The 25,348-nt window shown below is 39.4% G+C and overlaps 2 protein-coding genes across 3 annotated transcripts; both read left to right on the forward strand.

Moving 5' to 3' along the window:
• Positions 1-7,513: 7,513 nt before the first annotated feature.
• On the forward strand, positions 7,514-16,163 carry LOC103714027 (probable tyrosine-protein phosphatase DSP4). The gene is made up of 5 exons (XM_008801141.3): positions 7,514-7,882; positions 7,992-8,085; positions 15,326-15,383; positions 15,490-15,533; positions 15,628-16,163. Exons 1-5 carry the CDS (start codon positions 7,593-7,595, stop codon positions 15,814-15,816), a joined length of 675 nt encoding a protein of 224 aa, XP_008799363.1. The 5' UTR covers positions 7,514-7,592; the 3' UTR covers positions 15,817-16,163.
• Positions 16,164-18,431: 2,268 nt separating this feature from the next.
• On the forward strand, positions 18,432-21,420 carry LOC103714034 (protein CELLULOSE SYNTHASE INTERACTIVE 1-like). 2 transcript variants are annotated; one of them, XM_026807401.2, is made up of 2 exons: positions 18,432-20,806; positions 20,884-21,420. In XM_026807401.2, exon 1 carries the CDS (start codon positions 19,019-19,021, stop codon positions 20,783-20,785), a length of 1,767 nt encoding a protein of 588 aa, XP_026663202.2. In that variant the 5' UTR covers positions 18,432-19,018; the 3' UTR covers positions 20,786-20,806; positions 20,884-21,420. The 2 variants fall into 2 exon arrangements, with proteins under 2 accessions (XP_026663202.2, XP_008799377.2); XM_008801155.4 differs by having other exon boundaries at positions 18,435-20,806; positions 20,903-21,420.
• The last annotated feature ends 3,928 nt before the right edge of the window (positions 21,421-25,348 follow it).

Below are 25,348 nucleotides of genomic sequence, written 5' to 3' on the forward strand. Positions count from 1 at the left end.
TGCAATATATACAACCTTTGTTCACCAACATATTTCTCAAGTTACCAAAGGAAAAGCGAAGTTACCGGGTTTTAATTGTTAGAATTCAAGCTTCACTCAATGAAACTGCATCATGCAATTACTGCATATGTTGGTCTGAAAAATTTTGTTATATTCCAAAATCCAATCACTAGATTTGTTGTGTCTTCGAGCCTGCAAATAATGCGAATAGAGATGATGCCACTGCGACAATACAATGGCCATCAGTGACTACAAACTACAAACTGCAGCAATGGAGCGGCAACCAATTCCTTGTCGCAAAGCTAGCAAATCTGCTCTCAAATATGATACTAGATCCAACTTGATGAATAACTTGGATCTAATATGGGCATTGGACAGGGGTAGGGTTTATGTGCAATGATGCAGCTCCTAAATTTGAACTAGTTTCCGCATGCAACATGCTGGACAAGCTCAGAAGAATTTATATAGGATTTTTTTGCATATCGGTTCCGGAGTTTTATCAATATTAAATATAACACCTCCTTTTATCTCTATTTATAAATTGAACCGGATAAACATAATTGTATTTACAAGAAACCGCAACGATTTTATCACTGATAGCTCATCTAACGAGAGTAGCGAACAACAAAAAAAAGGTTCAGTCGATCATACTTCATCCCCCACTTTAGTTTAGCGTTTCCCATCATGTCTTCAGCCCCTGGCCACCATGATGTTTTTGTCTACACGAAGGTTTCAAGCATTACTACACAGTTATGCATTTTGGTACTATTACTTTATCATATATATATATATATATATATATATTTTAACGGTAGTTTGATAATTTGCTTGTCTTCTTTGTCCCTCCTGTAAATTTGTCTCGATACTGCAAGGTTAAGTTTTAAGATTGATGCAAAGTTGAGCGACCTGTGAGAGGAAAAGCACAATCGGCTAAGATAGGTCTGATTAGCTCGATGAGCAAATTATTAAAATATCAGATAGTGTAATGTTAGGAAGTATATTGGCACAAAACTTTTTGTTCAGTTTTTTTTGTTCCAACTATAGATTTCTTTATCAAACTCAACTTCATTAACCAACTATATGTAATGTTAGATGTATATTAGCACAAAACTTTTGGAGATATCTGGCCTATGTATCAAATGATCTAAAAAATTTTATATTATTTTGTATTATTTGAATTATCCAATTTTTTGATCAATTGATTCAAAGGTTAGTAAACTTTAAATCACATAATTTTTGATATTTAAGTGGCTTAGAGGTAGTAGATCAGATCAAACAGTTTAGATTATTGGTACAAGACCTCCATTATTTGATCTAGACGTGATTGAACTTGAGTGGAGATCTACTTAGAGTGTAGCCAAGTTTAGCTCTATAATGATTTTGGCTCGTGACAACTTTAGCAGAATCTATGCTTTAAAACGAAGTATTTAATCTTATAACAAATGGCTTTTCACTTAATTTACTAGGAGGCTTCTCAAGGTGCAAATGGCATATGCCCATGTGATCATGCCACACAGAATACTAAATTTAAATGTTTAATTTATTTTTCAGTAGAGAAATTAATTATGAATTATTTATATCCCAAGACACAGGCCCATGAAAAGATTTCCCCCCCTACACATCAAAGATTATGTCTTGTTTATACAATATATTCTTGTGGATAGGATTATCAGCTGAATACACTAGCAGTGAGACAATATGTACAAAAATCAAGAATACTTAAACCTAGAAAAACTATAAACGTTTTCCTTTGAATGCAAAGGCTCTGAGGCCTCTCGCCTCTACAGGCACAACTTGGGTGGGTCAGGCCATCACGTTGGTTTGACTAATAATCTGGGCCCTGGGCCCAACCCAACCTGAAAGAATTGTTCGACCCAAAATTAGGTTTGGTTGGATGAGGCTAAACTGAAATTAGTTTCGTTTTTTCTTAACGGAATTCTGCTCACAAGTTTTCACTATACTGGGTAGGTTAAGCTCAGATTACATTCAGACTTACTATAGAAAAACTGGACAATGTCCGGGTTGGATCAGGTTGGTAACCTTATCATTTGAACTCGGTCAGGTTTGGGTCTAGTCGGTTGCTCAAGCGTCCAGTCCAAGCCTGACTCGATTTGAAATTGGGTTGTTGGTCCAATCGAACCCAAATTATGGGTTGGATTGGGTCCTACGTCCTTCGTGCTTCTATTGCCATAACTTTTTCTTTTGGGATGGCAACTTGCGGTTTAGAACGAAAGGAAGTAGGAAGAATGCACCATCTTATGATTACATCAAGGACATTCCTGTCCTGTCAATGCACCGATCACAGGCTGAAAAAGTTCAAATATACTCATCATTAAATCTACTTGAATCTCAAAGTCTGTTCCTGTGAATTATTTCTACCTAGCTGTTCTCGTTGTCAGAAGTAATCTAGAGTAGCTTACTTAATGTATCTTCTTTTACTGCTTTGTGTACATATTTTCTTTTTGTAACTAACTTGCATCATAATAGGGAAATAAGGTACAATTTGGCATCACTTTGTTTTTTTTTAATCAAAAAACAAAAATAAAAATTTTAATATAAATTCATTTGGTGTAGCAAATTACTTTTAAGGATACTGATCTTGATGATGATGATCGAGATGGCGGTAGTAGCGGTAAAACTAATGGAGACAATAGCAGTGATCATGGTGGCAGGATACTAGCGATTTGTCAGTAGCATGAGAAGGGTGGCGATAGTGAGGACAGTGATGCAAGCACCAAAAATATGGTTGCGGTTTGGTATTGGCATGACAAAGGCTGTAGTGATGGTGATAACAATGTAGCAAAGGTGGGTGTATTAACAATTGCAATGGTGATGATGGCGACAACGGCGACGATAATGAGGAAGATGATGGGGGCGACAATGATGGTGGCAGAAAAGATGACGATGTCAGTAACGATGATAGCGATATTGGTGGTCCAGATGATGACAATAGCAGTGGCAGCTATAACGACAACGATGGATTTGATATCTACGATCTGGTGAAAAAATTTATGAACTTTTTATTTTTGAAATATCGAAAGTAATAATTTTTGATTTTTATTTTTTTATATAATAAAATATGTTTAAAAATAAAAAAAATAGCACCCAATATTTTTGTATCCTGATTTCCATGATTCTATTTTTAAAATAATAAATAAATAAAAAACAACGTCAAATCAGCCTTTAGTGTATGTTTTTCTAATGGTACTTGGTATGTAAATTTTCTTAACATGACTTGGGGCATGTAATGTGGCGGATTCTCGTTAGAATCTTAGATGGGTTTCCTTGATCCAATTGGTTGTTGACTTGGAGAGCTCCCTTGCAAAGCACGCCATGCCCACAAGTCCACCGCCCTTAAATATCTGTTGAAAAACTGGACAGATGATGTCGTCAACCTGATTAACCTCTTGCAAGAGATGGAATGAACGAGGTTGCTTGCATGGGTTGATTCTGGGAACCTGATTAGAAAACAATCCCTTTTGAGGAGAAATTTAGATTCACGTCTTGAATTGAGAATTGTATCTTTGCATTTTGATTTCGATATATCCAGCTCATGATCCTATAGAAATTTATGCACAACTATATGCAGAACATTAATGTAACTATGTGTAACAACTAAACTTTAAAATGTTAACTATGTATAGATGAAATGCGAAATGAAATTTGAAAGCAGATTTAGGTCTCTAAGAAAGAATCTTGTTTTACCAACAAAATATCTCTCATTTTAAATCATTAGGAATAGGATGGCCATCCGAACTTTCCAATTACAATATTTTCGGTCGAATACGGATCCCTCTCTCTTTATCCAAAATGAAATAAAATAAAATCTTATTAGTGAAATACATGAGCATCGCAAATCAACTAAAATAATGTTTTTTTTTCTTTTTTTTTAGTACAACGGCGGGTCACACCCTACGGGTATGGATACGGCCAACAAAATTCGAAAATAACAAAACAGAAAGACTCCGATACTATGTCGCGCTTTCTCCAAACAAAACCTCCAAAATGGTGAGCTGCATAGGAAGCGACCCAATCAGTTGCACAATTTGCTTTTCTGTGAACATGTGTAGTTTGATGGGTACCACACTTCTGCAGGAGTCTGTAAATGTTAAGAAGCAGCGGTTTGCCCTCGCCTGCACGAACTAAAATAATGCAACGAATCACAGAAAGCATCATGATCAAATATTACTCTCATGATTAGGCCATATTTTTGAAATTTGATAAGAGAAAGAGAGAAAATATGGTTATTTAATCCACGGAATCTGCGGGTCAACCAGCCTTCATCCTGTTGGCCGGCAGAGCAGGAGCCATCCAAGGAAAAGAACATTTGCAGTATATTCGTTGTAGAAATCCAATGCAAAACCACATCCTCGAGACGAGTAGACATTTGACTGTTTATGCGTGAAAGACAAAACTCACACGTGCGTGGCGCTGTGCGTTTTGTCTCGTCGTGGGCTCTTCAGGGGGCGTTTTTGTCCGTGTAAATAAAGAATTGGAAAAAATTCTGGCCACGAGGACGTACGTGGCGGGCGGGCGATGCGTGAAAGAAAGGATGGGGGGGTTGCATCTTTGGCGCGGAAGAAGGGTTCGCCTTCCTTCGCGCGAATCCACCGTTGAATCCCGCAATGGCCACTCCAGATCTGTGCAGAGAGCAGTGCGGGGCGAGATCCAACGGGTAGCGTTGGGAAGGAACATCAAGCCTTCTTTCGCGCGAAAGATATAACCCGAAGCCTAAAAGGAGCCACGAGTGACGGCATATTCCATGGGATGTGCCTTCGTCCTTTTAGAGATACCGACCGATCCACATGCACTTTAAAACACTTCTGATAGCTGCTCTTGGATCTGCATCCTTAAGAAAAAAACTAAACGGATTTGCTCTCGATCCTCGCATCTGGTAAAATAGTTTCCTTTCCCCTTCCTTGGTATGGACTCTCGAGGCAGTGACTTGTGAATTGTAAAGAATAAAGATTTGCAGAAATTTAAAGTATGATGAACATTTTTTTGAAAACAAAAATAGAACAATCATACCTGTCGAACCAACAAAGAATACCGTCCTCAAGTACAGTATTATTTTTGAGACCAGGTTCGAGGAGATGCTTCAAAATAGAGTGCAATAATGCCAGCACAGCCCTCAGACGCGTATTTTGACTCTTTCTTCAATAGTCTGTGGCAAGGTTCGCTGTACCGATCGGTACCGGTCGGTACCGAGCGTACCGTACCCGTACCGATGGGTACCGGTATCGGTACACCAATGTCGGTACGGTCGGTACCGAGCGTACGGTACCGTATCGACACTTGGTACGCCTATACTAGTGTGGCACCGGTACGGGGTTCGGTACCGGTACGGCGAACCTTGGTCTGTGGTGACTTAGCCAACTATTGAGAGCTTTCTTGACGTAAACAATCTTAGTCGTGATTGCTGTAGAATATGAACTTATAGACATGAAGACCCTGCATTTTTTGCAGTACTTTTTTCGATCCGAATGACCACGTCAAGCCCTACCATCTGAGTATTACATCAGGGATGAGCTCGGCAATGCATAAAAGGGTTACTATTATATAGAAATTATGGCATGTGTAGGATAAAGTTTGAATATGTTAGAGGTCAAAGTTGTTTGCCAAATATAACTTTGGTTCAAGCAAGTATGTTGCTGTTGGTATTTAGGAGTCTGATCTTTTTGATTTTTTTTTGTCGGTCAACCAACTGTATGAAAAACAGCACCTTACTGTTTTTCTAAAGAAAGATATTTATGGCGTTGTATAGAGATCTCACTAAAATATATTACGTAACTGATGCGTAGCTCTCTTGTTCCTCCTTTAGTATTGAAATATAAATTGTCAGTTTGAAAAGCAATAAAAAGTTTGTACACCAACCATGGAGCATTTTTATTAGAGAAAAATGTTACTAGGGTGAATACTACCAAAAGAAAAAAAAGAGTTTAATTTTTGTTTTGTTGGCATGAGGGGGATGAATGTTGTATATTACATTTTTATAGTAAATTGCACAAACTTTATGAATTATATCAATCTCCTTTTGTCCCAACAATGCGAAGATTTCTTCATAATATGGTGAGCTGAGTAATATTACTAAACCACACAAAGACTCATGATAAGAAATTTATCTTATATAGTATAGAAACTGTTCTTTCTTACAGTGGTGATATTATCTCATGAGAAATTTTAAATGCGGATATATGCATAGGTTTTCCATCCAAACATATTTTATAGACCAAAGAAATCCTAATTTTGGCGTAAGTCTCACTCAACCAGTTAGATGGGGCTCATACATCAGGCACGTGTGTGTCGCTTGATTGAAGGTGCATTCTAATTGCACATGTAGATTTGATGTTGGTCTCGCCTTATTTTGGTTCCATGACATTTGCTTTGTGGAATGGCATATTGCATTGTAAAATTAGGGGGAAAAATTCACAAACAGTCCAAAAACAATTACATACTTAGATACTTGCCAAAATGCTAATGTTAAGAGTGTTGATATATAACTTGCCAAAAGTGAATTGAAAAGGAAAGATCTCGGACTATATTCATAAAGAAAATTTTTATCACTTGTCAGTAAACTATGCATCTTCCAGTTGATTTTTCAGTATCATCATATCAGCTGGGGAAAATATTGTGGATATTGCCAGAAGCCATGTTGAGAAGAATATAAATCTACAATTTGATCCATCAAATTTGTACTATTATTCTTTTATGTAGTACTAACTTAATTATGACACATTAAGCATTGCTTTAAGAATGAAAAGGAAAGGCCTTATATGCACAATGCAGAGAGACATTAAGCTATAGTCTTATGTTTGTTGTATAGACTGCTTCTTCATCACATTTAACGATAGTTAGCCTTTCTTAAACACCATCGGCTTACTACTCTTCTGCTTTCCTGATTCTGAGGTTTCCTTTGTACCAAAAGGGACCCCTTTGAGACCAAAGTTTCTGCACACTCTGAAAAATAATTATTGATTGGATTAGATCCAACAACTAAGTTGGTAGACAGTCTAATCAGAATGCAATATAGCTAAATATGGCTAAAAAAAAAGAAAAAAAGTGGCATAGATCTTTTTATCCATGTTGCTTTCTGATTGGATTGGTCCACCAGTTCAGCAATGAATACGATCGAATCAAATATTTTTCCAACTTAGCAGAAATTATTAGTTGAACTAGGTCATCCTCTCTCTATTTTTCAGTTTATATTTATTTTAATCATAAAAAAAATAACAAGATGAACTATATCCGGACCTATCTAATTCTTGAGACACCTATTTTTATCTTGAATAGTTTAAATACAAGAGGAGGTAATATGGCGAGCGATTATGGATCTGGTCCATCTAATCTCTCTCCACCATGCTAACTATGCCATGTTAGCTGGCACAATTTTGTATCTTTAAAAAAAACAAAATCCAAAATTTGTAATACTTAAGAGTATAATAATATTATATATTATAACGATAATTATGGGTGATAAGAAATACGTCGGCGGTCGATAAATAACCAACGTCCTTGGCACTCTTCATCCCAAGAAGATCTTTGAAGATTCCGCAACTGAGAGAGGAGGAGAGAGAAAGAATATTCCCTCGGTAATGAGACTGGAGATGGGAAAGCAAACGGTAACCGCCTCCGAGGAGGACGAGACGGAGGAGGAGATGGTGGCGGCAGCCGAGCCCCGGCCGCCCTCCTACTCTTTGTCCTACAAAGTCGGCGGCGAGGCAGCGGCCGCGGCCGAAGCGGCAGTGGCGGCGAGGGAAGGAGGGGAGGAGCTGTTCGTGCCGCCGCTGAATTTCGCGATGGTGGACCATGGCGTCTTCCGCTCGGGGTTTCCGGACACCGCCAATTTCAGCTTCTTGGAGACCCTCCAACTCCGCTCCATTCTGTGAGTGATCTCGGAAATTTTTCCTCATCTTGTTTTCTTTTCTCGGATCCCTTTGGCATTGCTTATCTCGCGTTCTTTTTGGTGGTTTTTGTGCGGATTATTTTTTAAGGTGTCTTTGCCCGGAGCCCTACCCGGTGGCCAACACGGAGTTTCTCCGGTCGCATGGGATCAAGCTCTTCCAGTTTGGAATTGACGGTCGTAAGGTACAGCTTCTTTTGGCTTTTATTTTTTCCCTTTTTGTGTTCTTGAATTCGAATACATATGGCGTTTCCGGAAGTTGTTTCTGTGCCCGGCGAGTAGTAGATAATGATAACAATAACCATGGCCGTCGAGCCTTGTTTCCGCTATTTACGGTCGGCTTAGAGATTCCTTGTTCTTTGCCTATTATTAGCCTAGGTCTTACCCTCCTCTTGATCCACCTTTCGACGGAGATTCAAGAACCTTTCTACTTAGGGCTTGCGAGATGCTGTCGTAACAAGTTGTCATGATTTCGCTTCTACATTGTTTGAGTGATATGGGCATTGCAAACTTGGTTTCACCATTAACAGACCATTTATGACCTGTCTGTTGTATTAATATTAGTTTCCTAATTAAGTGATTTAGGCTTTGTACTTGGCTCGGACTTGATCCTTTCAAGCATAAGCTCCGTGGATTCTCCTCGTTCTGCTGAAGCTTATATGACTACAACTGAGGCCACACTCACCAAAGCTTGCTATGACTAAGTGATAGTCTGTGTAATTTCCATTTCCCTGTTTTAAAGATTATTTCCTGCCAAGATTCACCCCTCTTATTCATCTCATTTCCATTCATGTCTGTTTAGATGTTCTTTCTGTTAGTTACGGTGAATCGGTAAACTTTTTGTTGTTTGTGATTTTTCTCCTAGCTGCCTGAAAGTATGATACAAGATATTTTACAAACCTCAATTCTTAATGTCCTATAATGTTGGCAATGTTTCTATCTGCTAATAAAATATAGAGAGATAAGGCCTTAATTTTTTTATCCTTCTTTCTTGGATGATTAAAAAACAGTTAACTCACATATTCTGCTCAAATTGTCATAGATTCTGCTTCTAACTTTTGGTATTGCCAATATATCCTTTGATATTGTTTTGTCCAATTTGCTTCATTCTTTATTCCATCATTTTAATTTTTGAATCAGTCAGAACTATGTTCAAGTATTTCCTCATTCATGACTGATTTCAAACTTCTGAATAAATCAATGACTTTGACGGCTTAGCTTTCATGTCACAAGCCGAGAATGAACCTCTATATCCTTGTTATTGTCGATACAATTCCAGCATTAGCCAAAACCCTTTATTTTGAAATAAATAACAATAAAGTAGGATTTTTTCAGTTGACTCACATTTTCAATCCTAGCATGAGAACACACTTACAACTACGTAAGATGTTATATGTAAAACATCACCTCAAGTTTATAAAATCAATGCACTTCTTTCTATTTTTTCCCCTCCAAAATAAAATTGCTGAAATTATTGCATATGATATTCATATTGGTGTAGGTCTTATGTTCTATATTAATCACAAAAATTACTGATACGGAGGATTCTTAATGCTATATTCGTGAAAAATGAATAGGATGACCTGGGATTTTGCTTACCAAGAGGCCATCCTTCTGTCCATGCCGGAAAATCTCTAAGCCAAGATAATGGTTATAGTTGAAAGAAAGACAATTATAACCAACAAATTACTTTGTGGCTCAAAAGATTTTGGATTATTAATCATAAATATCCTTGCTAACATAACACATCAAGCTAAGGAACTATTGAATTAGGATTAGTATGAAATGTAGTGCCTCTTTTAAAGAACTGACCACCTTGCTATATTCTTGAGCTTTAACACGATACTTATCACTAGATAAAAGCATTCTCTAAAAAGACCATGCCTTACTTATTGCAAGGTGCTCTTTTTCTCGAAAGAAATTTTGCTTTCCAAGTACAGGTTCAAGCAGTAAAAGAAATTACAGTGGCTCAACAGTTATATAGGTGTAAAAGTGGTCAATCTATTGTCTAAGAAATAAAATTTGAGTACCTAAGCTTTTAAAGAAGTGCAGGGGGGTATAAATGCATATTGGCTAACACTATGACATTTTGATACAATATGGAAGATGTTTAGTTGATATAAGAAGGATATTTACAAAATCATTGAATTTAACAGTATATTAGATACTTTTGTTAGATTTCATGATTTTGGTTCCAATAATTCGGGGAAGGAACTAAGAATAAAGGTGTGTAGGTTACAACACATGATTTAGCTGATGCATAAAGGATTATATTAGAGAATGTTTGCGTATAATGTATGTATTCTTGCACGTGCATGAAAGGAGACATACAGAAGAATTAGTCACCATAAATAAAGCTGCCTCGTGCTGGGCAATTAACAGAAACCTGTCAATCTTCCTCTGGATTTACACATTTGACATACTCAAGACCTAGTTAATATGTCATAGCAAGTTTTTAGAAGTTATGTCATGTATGTGCAAGATAACAACATTTTATCAATGATGTGCCAACTTTAAGCAAGTTTTAGTGGAGAGACAACATCTCAGAAATATGTTCATAGTCTAAATGGCTCTGCACCAAGGGAAAAGATTTAATTCTCAAACCCTTGAGTATCTGCATAATTTAGGCAACATCAAGCATAAAGGATAAGTTCTGTTGTTGCATTCTGTTTATAAGTCATCTAATTTTTAGTGTAACAACAGTAAGGGTTGCAGATCCCAATACAAACCAGTGGACAGTATAGGTGTTCACTAGTTTAACCAATGCCAGTGTTTTATGATTAATTTCTATTTTATGTTTATTGAAAAGTTCTATTTTTGCTTTTGTTATGGCATTTCTGTTATCTTGTTGATGTCAGGCAGCCCTTGCCTTTTCTAAGGCTAAAAATATAATGTAGGACTTAATTAGTATGTAAACTTAAGGGTTCTTGGATAAGCTTCATAGTTTCCACTATCACTAAAACAGAGTTTTTATGCAAGTTAAAGAGTTATTGTTGCCGTGCTCATCCTTTTCAGATTGACTCTGCATTTTTTTTCCTTTTTCGTAATGGCCTGTGATTAAGGGATCATATGTTCTTGATTTTTCTCATTATCATACCGATGTTGGACAACCCTTGCCTTTCCCTCTCACATTCAACTATTAGTTGTAATATACTGGACAAGATCTGCTATGCATACTTCCCAGGATATGTTCTGTATTGCTCATTCATGTTACAAGTGAAAGGAAGAAAGATGTAGCTTTCTGCAAAATGTTTTCTATCGGTCTGTCCAACATTTCTTTTACATAAATAAGGAGCATAGTCTAGTTTCACCTTTATGAGGAAGTGTACAGTATTGTACATTTGGTATTTGGACTCTACAAATTAAGCTATTCTGATATCAAGCCAACTGCTACACCACCTTTTATAAAATGGCAACTTATTTTAATATCTCAAAATCTGTTTAATATTTCAAAATCTTCATGTGTGAATGATGTATAATTTGAGCAAATGTTTTTTAATATTTATGCCATATATTATGTAATACTTCAGGTGGTCAACTATAGAAATAACACCGCATTTTATAAGCATTCCACATTCCTGTTCTTGTGTTGCTTCTTTTTTGGGTTTCTGGAGTTCCCTATGTCAGATCTAGGGAAAATTTGAGGTTTTACAAATGTTTGGTAGATTTCCTTACTCTAGCATTCTAGGTTTTATGGTTGTGTTCTTGTGCACTTGGCACTGATAACAAGTGTGTGGCCTATTTATCTAGATATTCTACGCCAGATTGCTTGATATGGGCAATAATGTAGAATACAAAGAAATGATTTATGGCAGGTCATGTCATCCAGATGCCCATAAATATCAGTAGTCCAAAATTTCTAAAAGGCTTTTGTGTAACATGTGTATTATGGCAGGGTCCCTCTCTTGCTGACTTCACTGGATTTGGGGCCTCGAGCCATAGATGATTGATGCTAGGTTGGTGCTGCACATGAAACACTTTCTAATTTTTATCATATTTTGTTCTATATAACTGATCCCATATATATGGGGTAAGACTAGTTGTTAAGTTAGATAATACCTTAGTCCATATTACCGACTGCATGTAGATGGTAAGGTCGGTCAGCTTTAGTTGTTCGATTGGTTTGTGGAAACCTGCATTGGCATCTTATTCATTTATGTCAGCCAGACTTTCATAGTTTCTAAATACTTTCCAGAAGCTGCTATTACAACATATTGTTTGACTACGCATTAAGGAGACTGATGTTGTAAACATACTGTTTAGGTGTGCTATTACTAAAGATACCGAAGGAGCGATGTTAGATAGATGGAGAGATGGGGCATGCATATAGTTTGTTTGCATAGAATTAGCAAGGGTAGAATTGAAGTCTAGCTGTGTGGGACTTTGAAAATGATGAAAGGACCATGATTTTCCATGAGATGTCAAAAGTTATTTGTAATGCTGATGAGTAAACAAATTGGTGACAATGCACAAGGATATGATTGGACTTATATATGTTCCACTTCATAACATGCTTGTAGCAAATTGAATAGAAATGAGGTGATGTAGGGGGTATGACGTGAAAAGCTTTGCACCACGTATGTATAGCTTTTACAACACACGACTAGATACAAGATATGATAATCAGTTAGTTTCGTGTTCCAATCATAGTCAAGCATATGGACTATGGAGTCTTTGTCATACATCCTTTGAGACCCTAAGTTTTGTCCATACACATTTGTGCATATATTCTGAAAGACAACCATAAAGACCAATATATTTGCTTGTTGATATGACCAGCCTTCGGAAATAACCAAACAGAGGTTTCCATCGGTTACAAACAGCAAGGTGTTACAATGGCGACAAGTTTCTTGTATATAAAAATAAATTTGTATTACAGTAGAAGATTTCTTTAAATAATACCAATCTCAGTTCAGTCACTAGGTCCACTTGCTCCTTGAAGAACATGCACGGGGTTAAAGGGGCCCCGGTATGACTTTGATTTTCCTTCCTTTGTAGTGGTTAAAGAGATGAGAGAGGTTCAAGAAGAAAGTATTTTAGATTTAAGGATGGTAGGCTTTTCTACTAGGTAAAGAATGTTCAGCTATGTGAATAACCAAACTGAATGTCGATATTGGTTATATATTACAATCAAGGTGGCCAAAGACAAAATGAATGAAGCCATATTAACAAATCCTTGGTGGTTAAACATGCCATTGTTGTACCTTGATATCTCTGCTAAGTTGCTTGCTTGTGGTTACCTTCAATAAGAATGCATTTGTTAAAGATGACCAGGGTAAGAGAAGTTTAATGTATCATATAGAACAAGTTTTTTTGGATTACTAGAAAAAAACTTGCTGTACATGAGAATTGAATCCTGTTGCACTATAAAACATGTTCTATGATGCTTTATGATATTCCAAAACAGCTTGTTACCTGCAGCAGGTACTTGTAGTCCATGGAAACTAATGCATGGTTAAATGGTTTAAGTTTAAATATGAGGTAGTCTTCTTTGAGAAGCGGTTAAAGAAAAATCAATTATGCCAGCGAAGGATTGTCTGCATAGTGATTATAAAGTAAAGAATGTTCAGTCAGATGGAATGATGGTCTAGACCCTAGAAGTTGATATCCGTTTTGAAATTATTTTTAGATTTTAGATTCTAGAATTAACAAATTAGAGTTTTTATAAAATTTGGTGTTTGAGGTGTTTAGAATTAACAAAAATAGATTTTTTTTAATTACTCTGTGTATTGACTTGATGCTTTTTACACTGCTATTTCTCTTAATTTAATGTTTAAGAGTATGTCAAAAAAGAGAGTGGAGGTGGATTGGTGGTGGTGCTATCTCTACATAGAATACGGGGAAGTTATCGGGTAGGTGAATTTTCTATGGATTACCTCCTATGGAGTGAAATTCCAAGATGCAGTGGATGGGTGGATCCATGGATGGTTTTGAGATCAGTGGAACCTTTGCTTAATTTATATAGAATAAAGGCTGCTTGTTGGAATTTGTGGAATTTTGTGGTTTTATTTTGCAGAAAGTCCTTTGCATTGGGTGGATTCTCTTGATCTTGTCTTACAGTTAAGAAATGAATTATGAGAAGGTAATAGAGTATGTATTTATCTCTCTCTTTTTTTGTGTTTGCATGTGCACGTGCCAAACTCTTCACTCATGATAAATTATGGAAGACTTCTCCCTATCAATTGAAGCAAGACTCTTTTTTAGTCATTTTCATTCATGGTTGTATAGCATCTAAGGAATCAAATTTCTACAACTTCATTCTCTTTCGACAAATCAGGAAAACAAATAGGACAACTGACAGGTGTAAAAGAGAGGGGTATTTAAGAAGAAAGATTTGCTATAGTATACTATTTTACATGTTTGCTCCTGCTTAGAATTGTGATGTGCTTGCAACTTTAAATTATTGTCAATTGAAGGCAACGCCACAGCTATGTTGTCGAAGGTCATAATAATTTCCCTGCCTGAATATCAATTGTTCCTCTTTGCAACAACCAAGGATCCAACCAAAAAGATTTATTTCAGTCGGTACTCTTTGTATATGGACTGTGACTTGTCATGCTCAGATGAATGATGTCCGAGTTCAGTTGGATCCCAGGGGCAATTTATCTACAGTAGTGCTAACCTTGACCTGCAAGTATTATTCCATCAATACGATGTTGGATTTATGAATCAAGGTCTGATACATCAAAATTTAAGTGTGTTATACAAGTATCTCACAAGTGAACTCATGTTCTACAAGTATCTTACGAGTGAAGTCAACCTTTTATAAATCAGTGCTGATTACCTGGTTGAGGCAGCTGTAAATAAGTGATTGTTTACTGTGAATCCTGAAAGGTTGGTAGGATTGGAGACCTCCCTAACTGTTTATACGACCGGAAAATTATCATGCAACTTGGCAACAACCCTGTAAAGTTTGTTAGTGGCCAGAAAAAGCAAGATTTCATATGGAAGTTGATTCTTCTTTTGAGGCACAAATCATAAGCCACCAATAAACTTGATATAATGATTCCTGTTGACAAAATTTGGAATGATTTTCCATTTGTATTAAGAGATTTACTTCACTTAGTGTGAGAACTAAATTAAATCTAACAACTTTTTAGAATCCAAGGCCTTCATTGGGTTCGTAGATCATTTTGTGGTTAAGTTTGAGTTCTTTGCGTAGCTAATGAATGAAAATCACTTCATGCTCAAGCATTTTCCGGAGACTTTAGAGATCTCATCCTGATATAATGTCTCTCTTTATTGTCGAGCAACCTACCTCCCATAGGCCAAATCTTATAACGTCCTTGCAGAGATAATTTACAGGACACCTCTATATGGTTTCATGATCTAATTCCTTTTCTTATCTTTATTTATTCTTTGCTACTTTATGTTTCTTTTTAGTTAAGTTGTAAAGATTACACCAAAAGAAAATATTCCTTGCAGGAACCATTTGTCAACATTCCAGAAGATACAATTCGTGAGGCTCTCAAAGTTGTCCTTGGTATCAAACTATCAATCATGCACGATATGTTTTTTCTTGCTTACTGGATGGAATTCTGTTGAATTCCCTCTGCTTAATAGTTATATCATCCAATTTTTAATTGCAGACGTTCGAAATCACCCATTGCTTATTCATTGCAAACGTGGAAAGGTAAAAAGCTAACTTCAATCCTCTCCTTGCTTCCATTGTCCAAATTATGTTAAACTGAAGAACTCTCTTATGTTGGTTGTATGAACTTGTCCAGCATCGAACTGGCTGTGTGGTAGGATGCTTAAGAAAACTGCAGCGATGGTGCCTCTCTTCAATATTTGACGAGTACCAGCGGTTTGCTGCTGCCAAAGCTAGGGTTTCTGATCAGAGGTTTATGGAGTTATTTGACATCTCAAGCTTGAAACATCTGTCACCTTCATTTTCATGTTCAAAAAGCTCATAGGGAGGCCGACTTTTCTTCATATGGAGAAATTATGAGTTCACTCTCTAAGATGATAGAGGATTATTGCATTCCATTGGCATTAGTCATGAGCTAGAAAAGAATCCTTTTCTTGGCAATAACAATATTGAACTGCACACCGTCTGGGATAAATGCTGGCGGAAGTTTGAGTTCATTTATAGCTGTCTATTATTCTGGTATACTCAGCTTTTTGATTTAGATATTTATGAGCAAATTGCAAGCGGTTTACTTTTCTTTAGATCCCTTGCATATACATTTAATTTCTCCAGTCGCAACATGTAAACTCCAGTAACAATTTATTAATGTCATGTTGCAAGAATTACCAGTCCTCTTATTTGTGTCATAATCATATTCAACTTCAAAAGGATCTTTTTTTTCCTAATATTTGAGGGATAGCTCCATTTGTTATTTGTCATTTTCTTGTGCTTATCTCGCCCTAAGATTTCGACCAGCTGCTTACAAGCATTCTAAGGCAACTTGGATGATCCTTGATTACTATGTAGACGTTTTTCTTCCCCTTTTCTGGTCGAGGCTTTTTTTTTCCCCTTCTTTTTCTGGGTATCCATATACATTTGCTGCATAGCCTTTCTCATGAGGTGCATTGCATCATTTTAAGTTTGATCTATCCATATATAACCAATTTTTTAAAGAATATAAGAAAGAAAGATCCTTAAAAAGCAAAATATAAATCATTGAAGCATGTAAGCAAGAAGCAGTTGGGCTTGATGTGGACTTAAAATGTGGTGGATGTAATTTTTAAAACTTCCACTTAATGCTTCATTTCTCTTTGCTTATTCACACTTTCTTCGTTCATTCCTTGGGTGTTTCAATGCATTTATATTTTCAAAATCCTGGAAGACCGTTTCTAACCGTGAAGGGGCTGAAATAGCCATTAAAAGTGAATATAATTATTCTACTTTTGGTAGAAAAACTAGTTGTTACTGTTGTCAGACGTAGAGAGGTCGACTTGACTTCTTCAGGAGTCAACTCGTTATCTTCGGGAATCGACTCTTCTTCTTCAAGGGTCGATTCGAGAAAACGCTCAATTTTGCTGCGTTTTATCTTTCACTTGTGGCTATTGAGGGGTTGACTCGTTTAGTTTTAGGGTTGACTCGTGCTTGCCAAGGGTCGACTTATGATCCACTCAGGTCGGATCACAAATAAACTGGTTTTTCACTGCTTTCCTACTTTTATCCACAGCCATTCTAGGATCGACTCAACTTGTGCTAAGGTCGACTCATAATTTTTTAGGGTCAACTTGCAGAAGTATTGTTTTTCACTCCTCTACGTCTTTTGTCTGAGACTATCTTGGGATCAACTAAGCTGGTTCTAGATGTTAACTCGTGAAAGCATGCCAGTCTTCTTCATTATGCCGGGGTCGACCCATGTGCTTCTAGGATTGAATCCTGAATCCCTCCAAAAATAAAGCCTTTTGTCTAGGCCTGTAGACTTTCAGAGGTCGGTTTCTTATGTCCTAGGGTCGACTCCTCTTATATTGAACTTCATAAAATTGATTTACATCCTTTCCGCTTTGAACATTTTGAATTGAAGTTATCTTGGCTTTCTGTAAGCCTTCTTGTATACTCCAAAAATATAATTAGCGAGCTTTTTACTCAAATATTTTGTACCATTAAAATCAAACTTTTTGGGCCAACATTAATTAAAATAAACTTGAACTGAATTGCTAACAAAATAATGAGCTAGCTCATGAAAAATTTGCTTGTTTGACAAAGTCTTAAAATTACCAACAAAACATAAGCCCTCAAAGCAAATGAACACAGTCAGTCTGTCAATGAGATGAAGTAATAATAGCAACCCCTTTTTTAAGAAATGTGATATCAATTTATTTATTTTATTGAAAAGGTTGAAATGTGATCAATGGAAAATTAACATGATAATCATTTTCCAGCATTGATCTCTCACTTTTTTTCTCGCTTCTGCATTGTCAGGAGTTTTTAGAGGCTTTATGGTATATGTCCTATTCACAATCTCCCAAAAATCTTGCATGATCAAATAAGATTTGATGCAAGTCTTCCAATATGCATAATTGGTGTTATTCGGTTTTTTTTTAATCCTAATGTTAGAGATGGTAGTAGCTCTAACTATGATGATTTATCTCTTGAATTACCAAATAGGAGTCCACATGCTTGCACCGCCGCACAGCAAATTACTGGAAGCTCTTCAACCACGTCGAGCCTATGGCTCTAATAACATGTAGAATGGTACGTTACGTAGAGTAGATTGACCGTCCCAGCCTAAGATTTAGAACAAATTGGAACAAATAACAGAAAAATATATTGGAAGAAAAATAATTAGGAGAAAAAAATTATTAAAAAGAATGAGCCACATGAAAAAGTTCTCTCACTCCTCACTAAGAAGGATAACTCTCACTCTCTTTTTTCTTATGTCACTTTTCTTTTCTTAAATCACACCGAAGGAGACACTTTAAATAAAGTGAGATATTTGATTCCTACTCAAATTTAATACTTATTAAAGGCTTATTACTACTAAAAAAAATAAGACTTATTACTAAAAAATAGTTGAATGTTGGATTGCATCTCACATAGATCTCAAAGCAACCGAACTCCTCCATCATCCATCCTAATAGATCTTGAAGCGATCATTGTGCGGTCTACCGCTTTTGCGTTACAGATACAAATCCGTCCATTCCTGGTTGACATTACAAAGGGTCATCTATAGAATTTTAGGATAGGATTGCATCTTTTGTGCCAAAAAAACAATTCATCTTCCTTCACCCGAATTTTCCGTTGTATCGTGCAATAACTAACATCCAGATGGATATGTTGGAGTGTTTGAGTTCTATTGGGGGCGCGATCGAATGGTTTGTCTTCGCGAAAGAACTTAGTCGTTGTCTCGGTTGAAATATGCAACCTGAACTTGACTTTTACCCGATACACTGCTATTCCACCCGCCCTCTTTCTCCCCCAAACTTCCCACCAAAATTCTCACGGGCCGTTCTCCGCGAACCCGCGTTGCTTTGCTTTTATTCCATCCCGACTACTGTCAGGAAACCAGGCGCCCCCACCATCCCTTTCATTTCCTTCCCTTACAAGCAATCCTCTCCGTCCATTCCATCTCATCAACCCCCACCACCCCCTTATTTTCCATCCTTGCTCCTCCCCTTGCTCGCCCCTTCTTCCGGAGCCCGCTTGGCCCTCAACCCATGACTCCTCCTCCTCTTCCTCCTCCGCCGTCTGTCGCCGCCATTGCCACGCCCGCCTTGACCCTCGACCATATCCTCCATCACCTCCTCCCCGTCCTCCTCGTCGCCGCCCTCTCCGTCAAGTCCTTCGTCGGCCGGTGGCGGCTCCTCCATTCCAAGCTATCCCTCCTCCAATCCTCCCTCGCCGACGCCGCCCGTTCCCCCCACTGGCCGGGGAATCCCCTCTTCGTCGACCTCCTCCCTCCCCTCCTCTCCACCCTACGCTCCCTCCACTCCCTCTCCACCCGCTGCCTCGACCCCTCCCTCCCCGCCGGCAAGCTCCTCCTCCAGAGCGACCTCGACATCGCTGCCTCCACCCTCTCCCTCTACCTCCACGATCTCGACCTCCTCCTCCGTTCCGGCCTCCTCCACCACCTTCCTAGCGCCGGCGCCATCGTCCTCCCCCTCCCCGGCCCCTCCGCCACCCGCGCCGACCTCGCCCTCTTCGCCCGCGACCTCTTCGCCCGCCTTCAGATCGGCTCCATCGACCTCAAGAGCAAGGCCCTCGACTCCCTCCTCCAGCTCCTTGCCTTCGACCCTCCAAAGATCGCCCCGCTAGTCGCCGCCGAGGGCGACCTTCCCTACCTTGTCCGCCTTCTCGACCCCTCCGCCCACTCCCTCATCCGCGACCAGGCCGCAGCCGCCGTCTCCCTCCTCGCCACCGCCTGCGACGCCTCCCGCCGTGCCGTCTTCGAGGATGGCGCCCTCGGCCCCCTCCTCCGCGTCCTCGACTCTGGCTCCCTCTCCGTCCGCGAGCGCGCCGCTGCCGCGATCGAGGCCATCACCGCCGATCCCGCCAACGCCTGGGCCGTCTCCGCCTACGGCGGCGTCCCGATCCTGATCGCCGCATGCCGGTCGGGATCCAGATCCCCCGCTGTCCAGGCCCTTGCCGCTGGTTCCCTTAAGAACATCTCATCCATCGATGACCTCCGGACCGCCATGGCCGAGGAGGGCGCCGTCCCGGTCCTGATTGACCTCCTTCTGTCAGGCACCCTCGACGCCCAGAAGAACGCCGCCCTCTGCCTCTGGTCTCTTGCCTCCGCCGGCGGCGAGGAGATCCGGGATTCCATTGTCCGGGAAGGGGGCCTGCAGCGGCTCCTCCAGCTGCTCCGCGAGGTATCGGATTCGGAAGCGGCGGAGCACGCCCTGAGAGCGATCCACGCCCTCTCCGCCTCCCCCGCTGCCGCCAGAGCCCTCTCCTCCTCGCGGGGATTCTTCGCCCACCTCACCGATCTGATCCCCCGCGGCAGCACAGCCACCCAGCAGACAGCAGCGGCGGTGGTCTGCAACCTCTCCCCCAGCGACGACATCAAGCGCTCCATGGCCGGATGCATGGCAGCGCTCGTGAAGATGCTGGAGTCCCCGAAGCCGACGAGCGCCCAAGAGGTGGCCGCCCGGGCGCTGGTGTCGTTGTTGACCGTCCGGTCCAACCGGAAGGAGCTATCGAGGGACGAGAAAAGCGTGACAAGGCTGGTCCAGATGCTGGACCCGCGTAACGACGAGGTCGGCAAGAAGTTCCCTGTGTCGGTGGTGCTCACGCTCGCCGCCGGCGTCGGCGGCGGCTGCCGGCGGAGGATCTCGGAGGCGGGCGCCTGTCAGCACCTCCAGAAGCTCGCCGACGCCGAGGTTCCCGGGGCGAAGAAGGCACTGCAGAAGATCGCCGGCAGCCGGCTAAAGAGCCTCTTCTCCACGGCATGGAGGGAGTCGACCGTGCTACGTCCACAGTAACTAACCCAACCCACCGTTAAGGTACCTGTTAGTTTAGTTAAAAGCTCGGGATATTAGTTTACTAATTTCAGTTAGATGTTCGGATTAATTTTGTTTAGTTGTGGGGATCGAATGCAGGCACTCACGCCGGCCGGGAAGGCTAACTGTTGGAGAGGTGAAGACAAATGATTAAATTAATAGAGAACAAAAGCATATGAGGATGATAGGAGTTACAAGAAAACAAAAGAAAGAGGAGTTTTCATTGCAAATAGATTATAATTTGGTATTGTTAATCTCAGCGACAAAAGAGAAGCCTGGATGCGGAGTTTTAGGAAGTATCCTTGTGCTCTTTATTTTGTTTTTTTATTTTTTTTTGTTATGTTTGTTTGATTCGGTCTGTCATAAACCAGTGCTTGTTTTGGTTTTTAGTTTCAACTGTGTCGATTTTGTGTAAATGACTTTGGCTAAGATCCACACGCACATGTTGCATGTTGAGGGAAAGGTGGGAGCCATGTGGGTTTTGTCCACCACTTTTCCATGTTTGGCCGGTGTTCCAGATTTTGGCTGAAGACTTAGTTTGTATTTATTTGGTTGTTTTTGTAACAAGCTATCTTTTTCTTGACTTGCTTTTTATGTATGCGTGTGCTCGACTCAAATCTTTGAATTGATTACTCCCATGGAGTCTGGCGTATGTATATGATAGTGGTGTAATAGTATTGTAACCTTGCAGTGAACCTTGAAAGGTGCGACAATGCAAGGTCCTTTCCAGTCTTTAATTAGGATTTACTATTATGTTGAAGCCAATTAAAGATTCTCCCTGGGCAAATCACCATTATTCGACTCTCAAGAAACATTCACATTTGTAGTGTTACAGCCATTGCAGATCTACTAAAATTTTATCTAAGCTAATGCATATCCTGCCACTCATTCCCTAAGGACATGGTGGATTCTCGGTCATCATTGGATTTAAGATTGGCCATCTTTCTCAGATAAGTATTCGTTCCACGGACTGGAAATTCGAGGCAGGAGCACCAGACTTCCCAGACTCCCAGGGACAATTAAAGGGTCTCGAGAGGGGGAAGAAGGGTGAGGGAGACAAAAACGCAAAGAGACTGATTCCCGGGGGACCCGAAGGGGCGACAGCGAGCTAACATCCCATGGAAAAGGACGGGAATTAGGTGCCGTGGGAGCTGGGTCTGGGTCCTTGGGAGATGAGTTAACAGGCGGTGGAGCTAGCGAGCGGCCTCTTCCCTAATTCCCCTTTCTCCACCCCCACCGGCCATCCCTGTCCTCCTCCCTCGGAAGTTGGAATCGCCTCCCCCCCCCTTTTCTTTTTCTTTAATGCCAAAACTCTTCGATTGGAAAAAGGTAACTTTTCCCGCCATATGTCCCGTGAAAGCCACTATAGCAACTGCAGCGGCGAGCTGTAAAGCCACCTCCCATTTTACCTCTCTCATCATTGCTTTCTTTACTCCACCACCTCCACTCTCTCTCCTCTTTCCATCTCCGCTGTAACTTCCACGCATTTACCAACGACACCTGCAGTAAAAATTTCAGCAAGGCTAGCCCGTTGGTAGCCACACATTCACCTGTCCTTATCGCACTTTTGCTTATCATCGCATGCCTTTTGGGCTATGCAATGCACCAACTACATTCCAACGGTGTATGATGAGTATTTTCTCCGACATGGTAGAGAAATTTTTAGAAGTTTTCATGAATAATTTTTCTGTATTTGAAACCAATTTTGAGGAATGTCTACACCACTTGACACTTGTGGTAGAACGCTGCAAACAGAAAAACTTAGTTCTTAACTGGGAGAAGTGTCATTTCATGGTAGAATCAAGTATTGTTTTAGGACACATTGTGTCACAAAGGGGAATTGAGGTGGATAAGGCCAAAGTAGAATTAATTGCTAAATTGCCACCTCCCAAAACTGTTAGGGAAGTCAGATCCTTTTTAGGGCATGCGGGTTTTTACCGCCGCCCCCCTTTTTTTTTACGGGATCGAGCCTGAGCTTTTCAGATGCCTTATTAAATGGTTAGATTACGTACCAGAGAGAAAACGAGGGTTTCCGGATGAGCATGGAATTCTTGACTCACCACATAACCAGTCCAATGTCGGACGTTTTCATCCATCACCATAAAATGAGGAGGAGCCAACTACGTCTCCAAGAAGCCATGGACTTCGTATTGGAGGCGAGTGACCTGAGAATTGCTATTGCCCGAAATGGACGTCAGCACGTCGCATGAGCGATGGAGCCGGATCCGATGACCCCATGAGCAAGAATTCCTTTGTTCTGCATGTGGTATGGCATTGGATCTCACCCCAGGCCATGTGACATGCATCATGTCTGCGTATATTTGCAGATAGCTGCGATCAAAACGGCATCCCTCCCTAAAATGATAGGAACAAGGACAAAAACCATTGGAAATAGCGATGCATAAGAAACAAAAATATAGATAGAGATAAAATATAGTAGACACCAAGTTCCAGACACACACCCCATCTTTGCTCTTTTCCTATCTTACGTCTGCAAACGATGCCGCTTACTAGATTACCTTCTTTGCTACTCACCACGCTGTAAAATTTATCTAGACGGACCACGTGTTTGCACCAGAGCCCTATGTAGCCTTTTGTTTTTTGATTTTATTGGCTGCATTCATATTCGCAAGATGTCAGCCGCCGTTGTACCACAAAAAAAAAAAAGAAGAGCCGGAGAATATTTCCGCTTCCTTCGTCTTCCTTGTAATGTGCCTAAGCTCTCTTCTATTATATGTGAGAGGGGAAAAGAGTCTTCCCTTATGTTTGTGTGTTCTCCGGTGAAAATGACCTTGGCTTCACTAGTTTCTGATTTAGGGTTTCTTCTACCCATTATTTATGTTTGTTCTAAACTATACCTAGGTTTAGTTAGTGCTTGCCTACTTTCACCTTTTATCATAAGTTGGTATTGTAACATGATTGAAAAGTTTATGATAACTTGTTTCTTGATCGAAAAAATGATCATAATTTTTTGATCAAGATGACTAGCTAATTCTTGTGAAAAAACTGTAAGGAAATCTGGAAGTTCCTCAATATAGACTTCAAATTCTTCGGTATGATTTCCATATTTTGCCCATATATGTGCTATCTCATTACCCGATCTTTTGGCCAGGCTAAATATATTTTTTGAAAGCTTTGCTTATAATTTTTCACATCCTTTTGGAGCAAACCTGCATCAGAGTAATATTGGTTTTGGGTGCTCATGATTTTTTATATTTAACATGAAGAATTACTAGTAAGCAGATCTTGAGAAAGCTCAATTAAATATGAGATTTTTTGCAAGGGGAAAAGGAAGTTTCTCTGTTATGAGTTCATATTTTAATTTAAGCAAAAGTAACATGACATTTTTTTTCAAAAAAAAAGAAAGAAAACACTCTGTACCCAAAAAGAAATAGAAACACTAGTTAATATCTTATGTAAGATTATTTTATATGTCTGTTCCACATTTTGCTTATTTTTCATGACATGTTGGGTGCTCAAGGGAGGTAGGGTACATATGTGCATAGAATATTCTCAAGATCAAATAATATTTAGTCAGACTAAAAACTTTCAGGGATTAATTCAAAGATATCTATAATCTCGATCAAAGAGATAACCTTTATCAAGAAAATCATATCTAGAAATGAAAAGCTAAAATTCCTCAAAATGCTTTTCTCCTTTCTGAAAGTGTTGGATTAATGTTACTTGTTTTTTTTTCTAATTGTTATAATTTCCATGGTTAAAAAGTGATTATTTAATTGGCGTCTACTCTGAGTTAAATTGGATCAATCAAAAACATGTCTATAAATTCCTACAGATTGCGCTTTATATAAATCAGTTGATTTTTAATCGAGTTGGGCCAAGTTTTCACTGCCCCAATTTATCAATTGTAGAAAAAGAAATTGGAGTTGTGGGAAAATTCTTTCTTCAATCTATTTGGGTAAGAATGTCTCCATATTTATAGTGTTTCTATATAATTGCTTATACAAGGAAGAAATGTACAACAACAGATTTCAACAATATACTCTGAACTTTCTCCATAATTTTGGAGATTTTACGAATAACTCAAGAAAATGCCACAACATAACATGCATCAACAAACCAAGAGAGCAAGAATATGGATCGTATTTTTTTAATCAGAATAAATGATTACATTATTCATAGAAAGCTGCAATAGATTTTCTATTGTTTACCTGAAATTTTGATTAAGAGCATCGTGCCTTAATTAGAGTGGCTACAATTACGAGGCCGATGAGCAAATGAAGAGTAGTTGTTGTTAAAACCCTTCTGACCGCAGCACCAAGAAAAGGGCATTGTTGTGTAAATGGAGAATTGTTGAAGAACAAGCCACTGGCTCATCAAGATAAATGCCAGGTTAGTTATTGAAATCTCTGGAAGTTATCAAAAAGGATCGGACCAATCCTTAGGTTACTTAGGCGGTCGTCTAAAGCTGCGGCCCAAAAAAGCCAGAAAAGCCTCAAAGACAAAATGGAAAGAAAAAAAGGTCCTAAGTTCACTTTAGGCCAGCCTACTACAGGAAAGGCCTCAAAGATAAAACGACTTTAG

Source organism: Phoenix dactylifera, unplaced genomic scaffold (assembly GCF_009389715.1).
Source record: "Phoenix dactylifera cultivar Barhee BC4 unplaced genomic scaffold, palm_55x_up_171113_PBpolish2nd_filt_p 000299F, whole genome shotgun sequence".
NCBI lineage: Eukaryota > Viridiplantae > Streptophyta > Magnoliopsida > Arecales > Arecaceae > Phoenix > Phoenix dactylifera.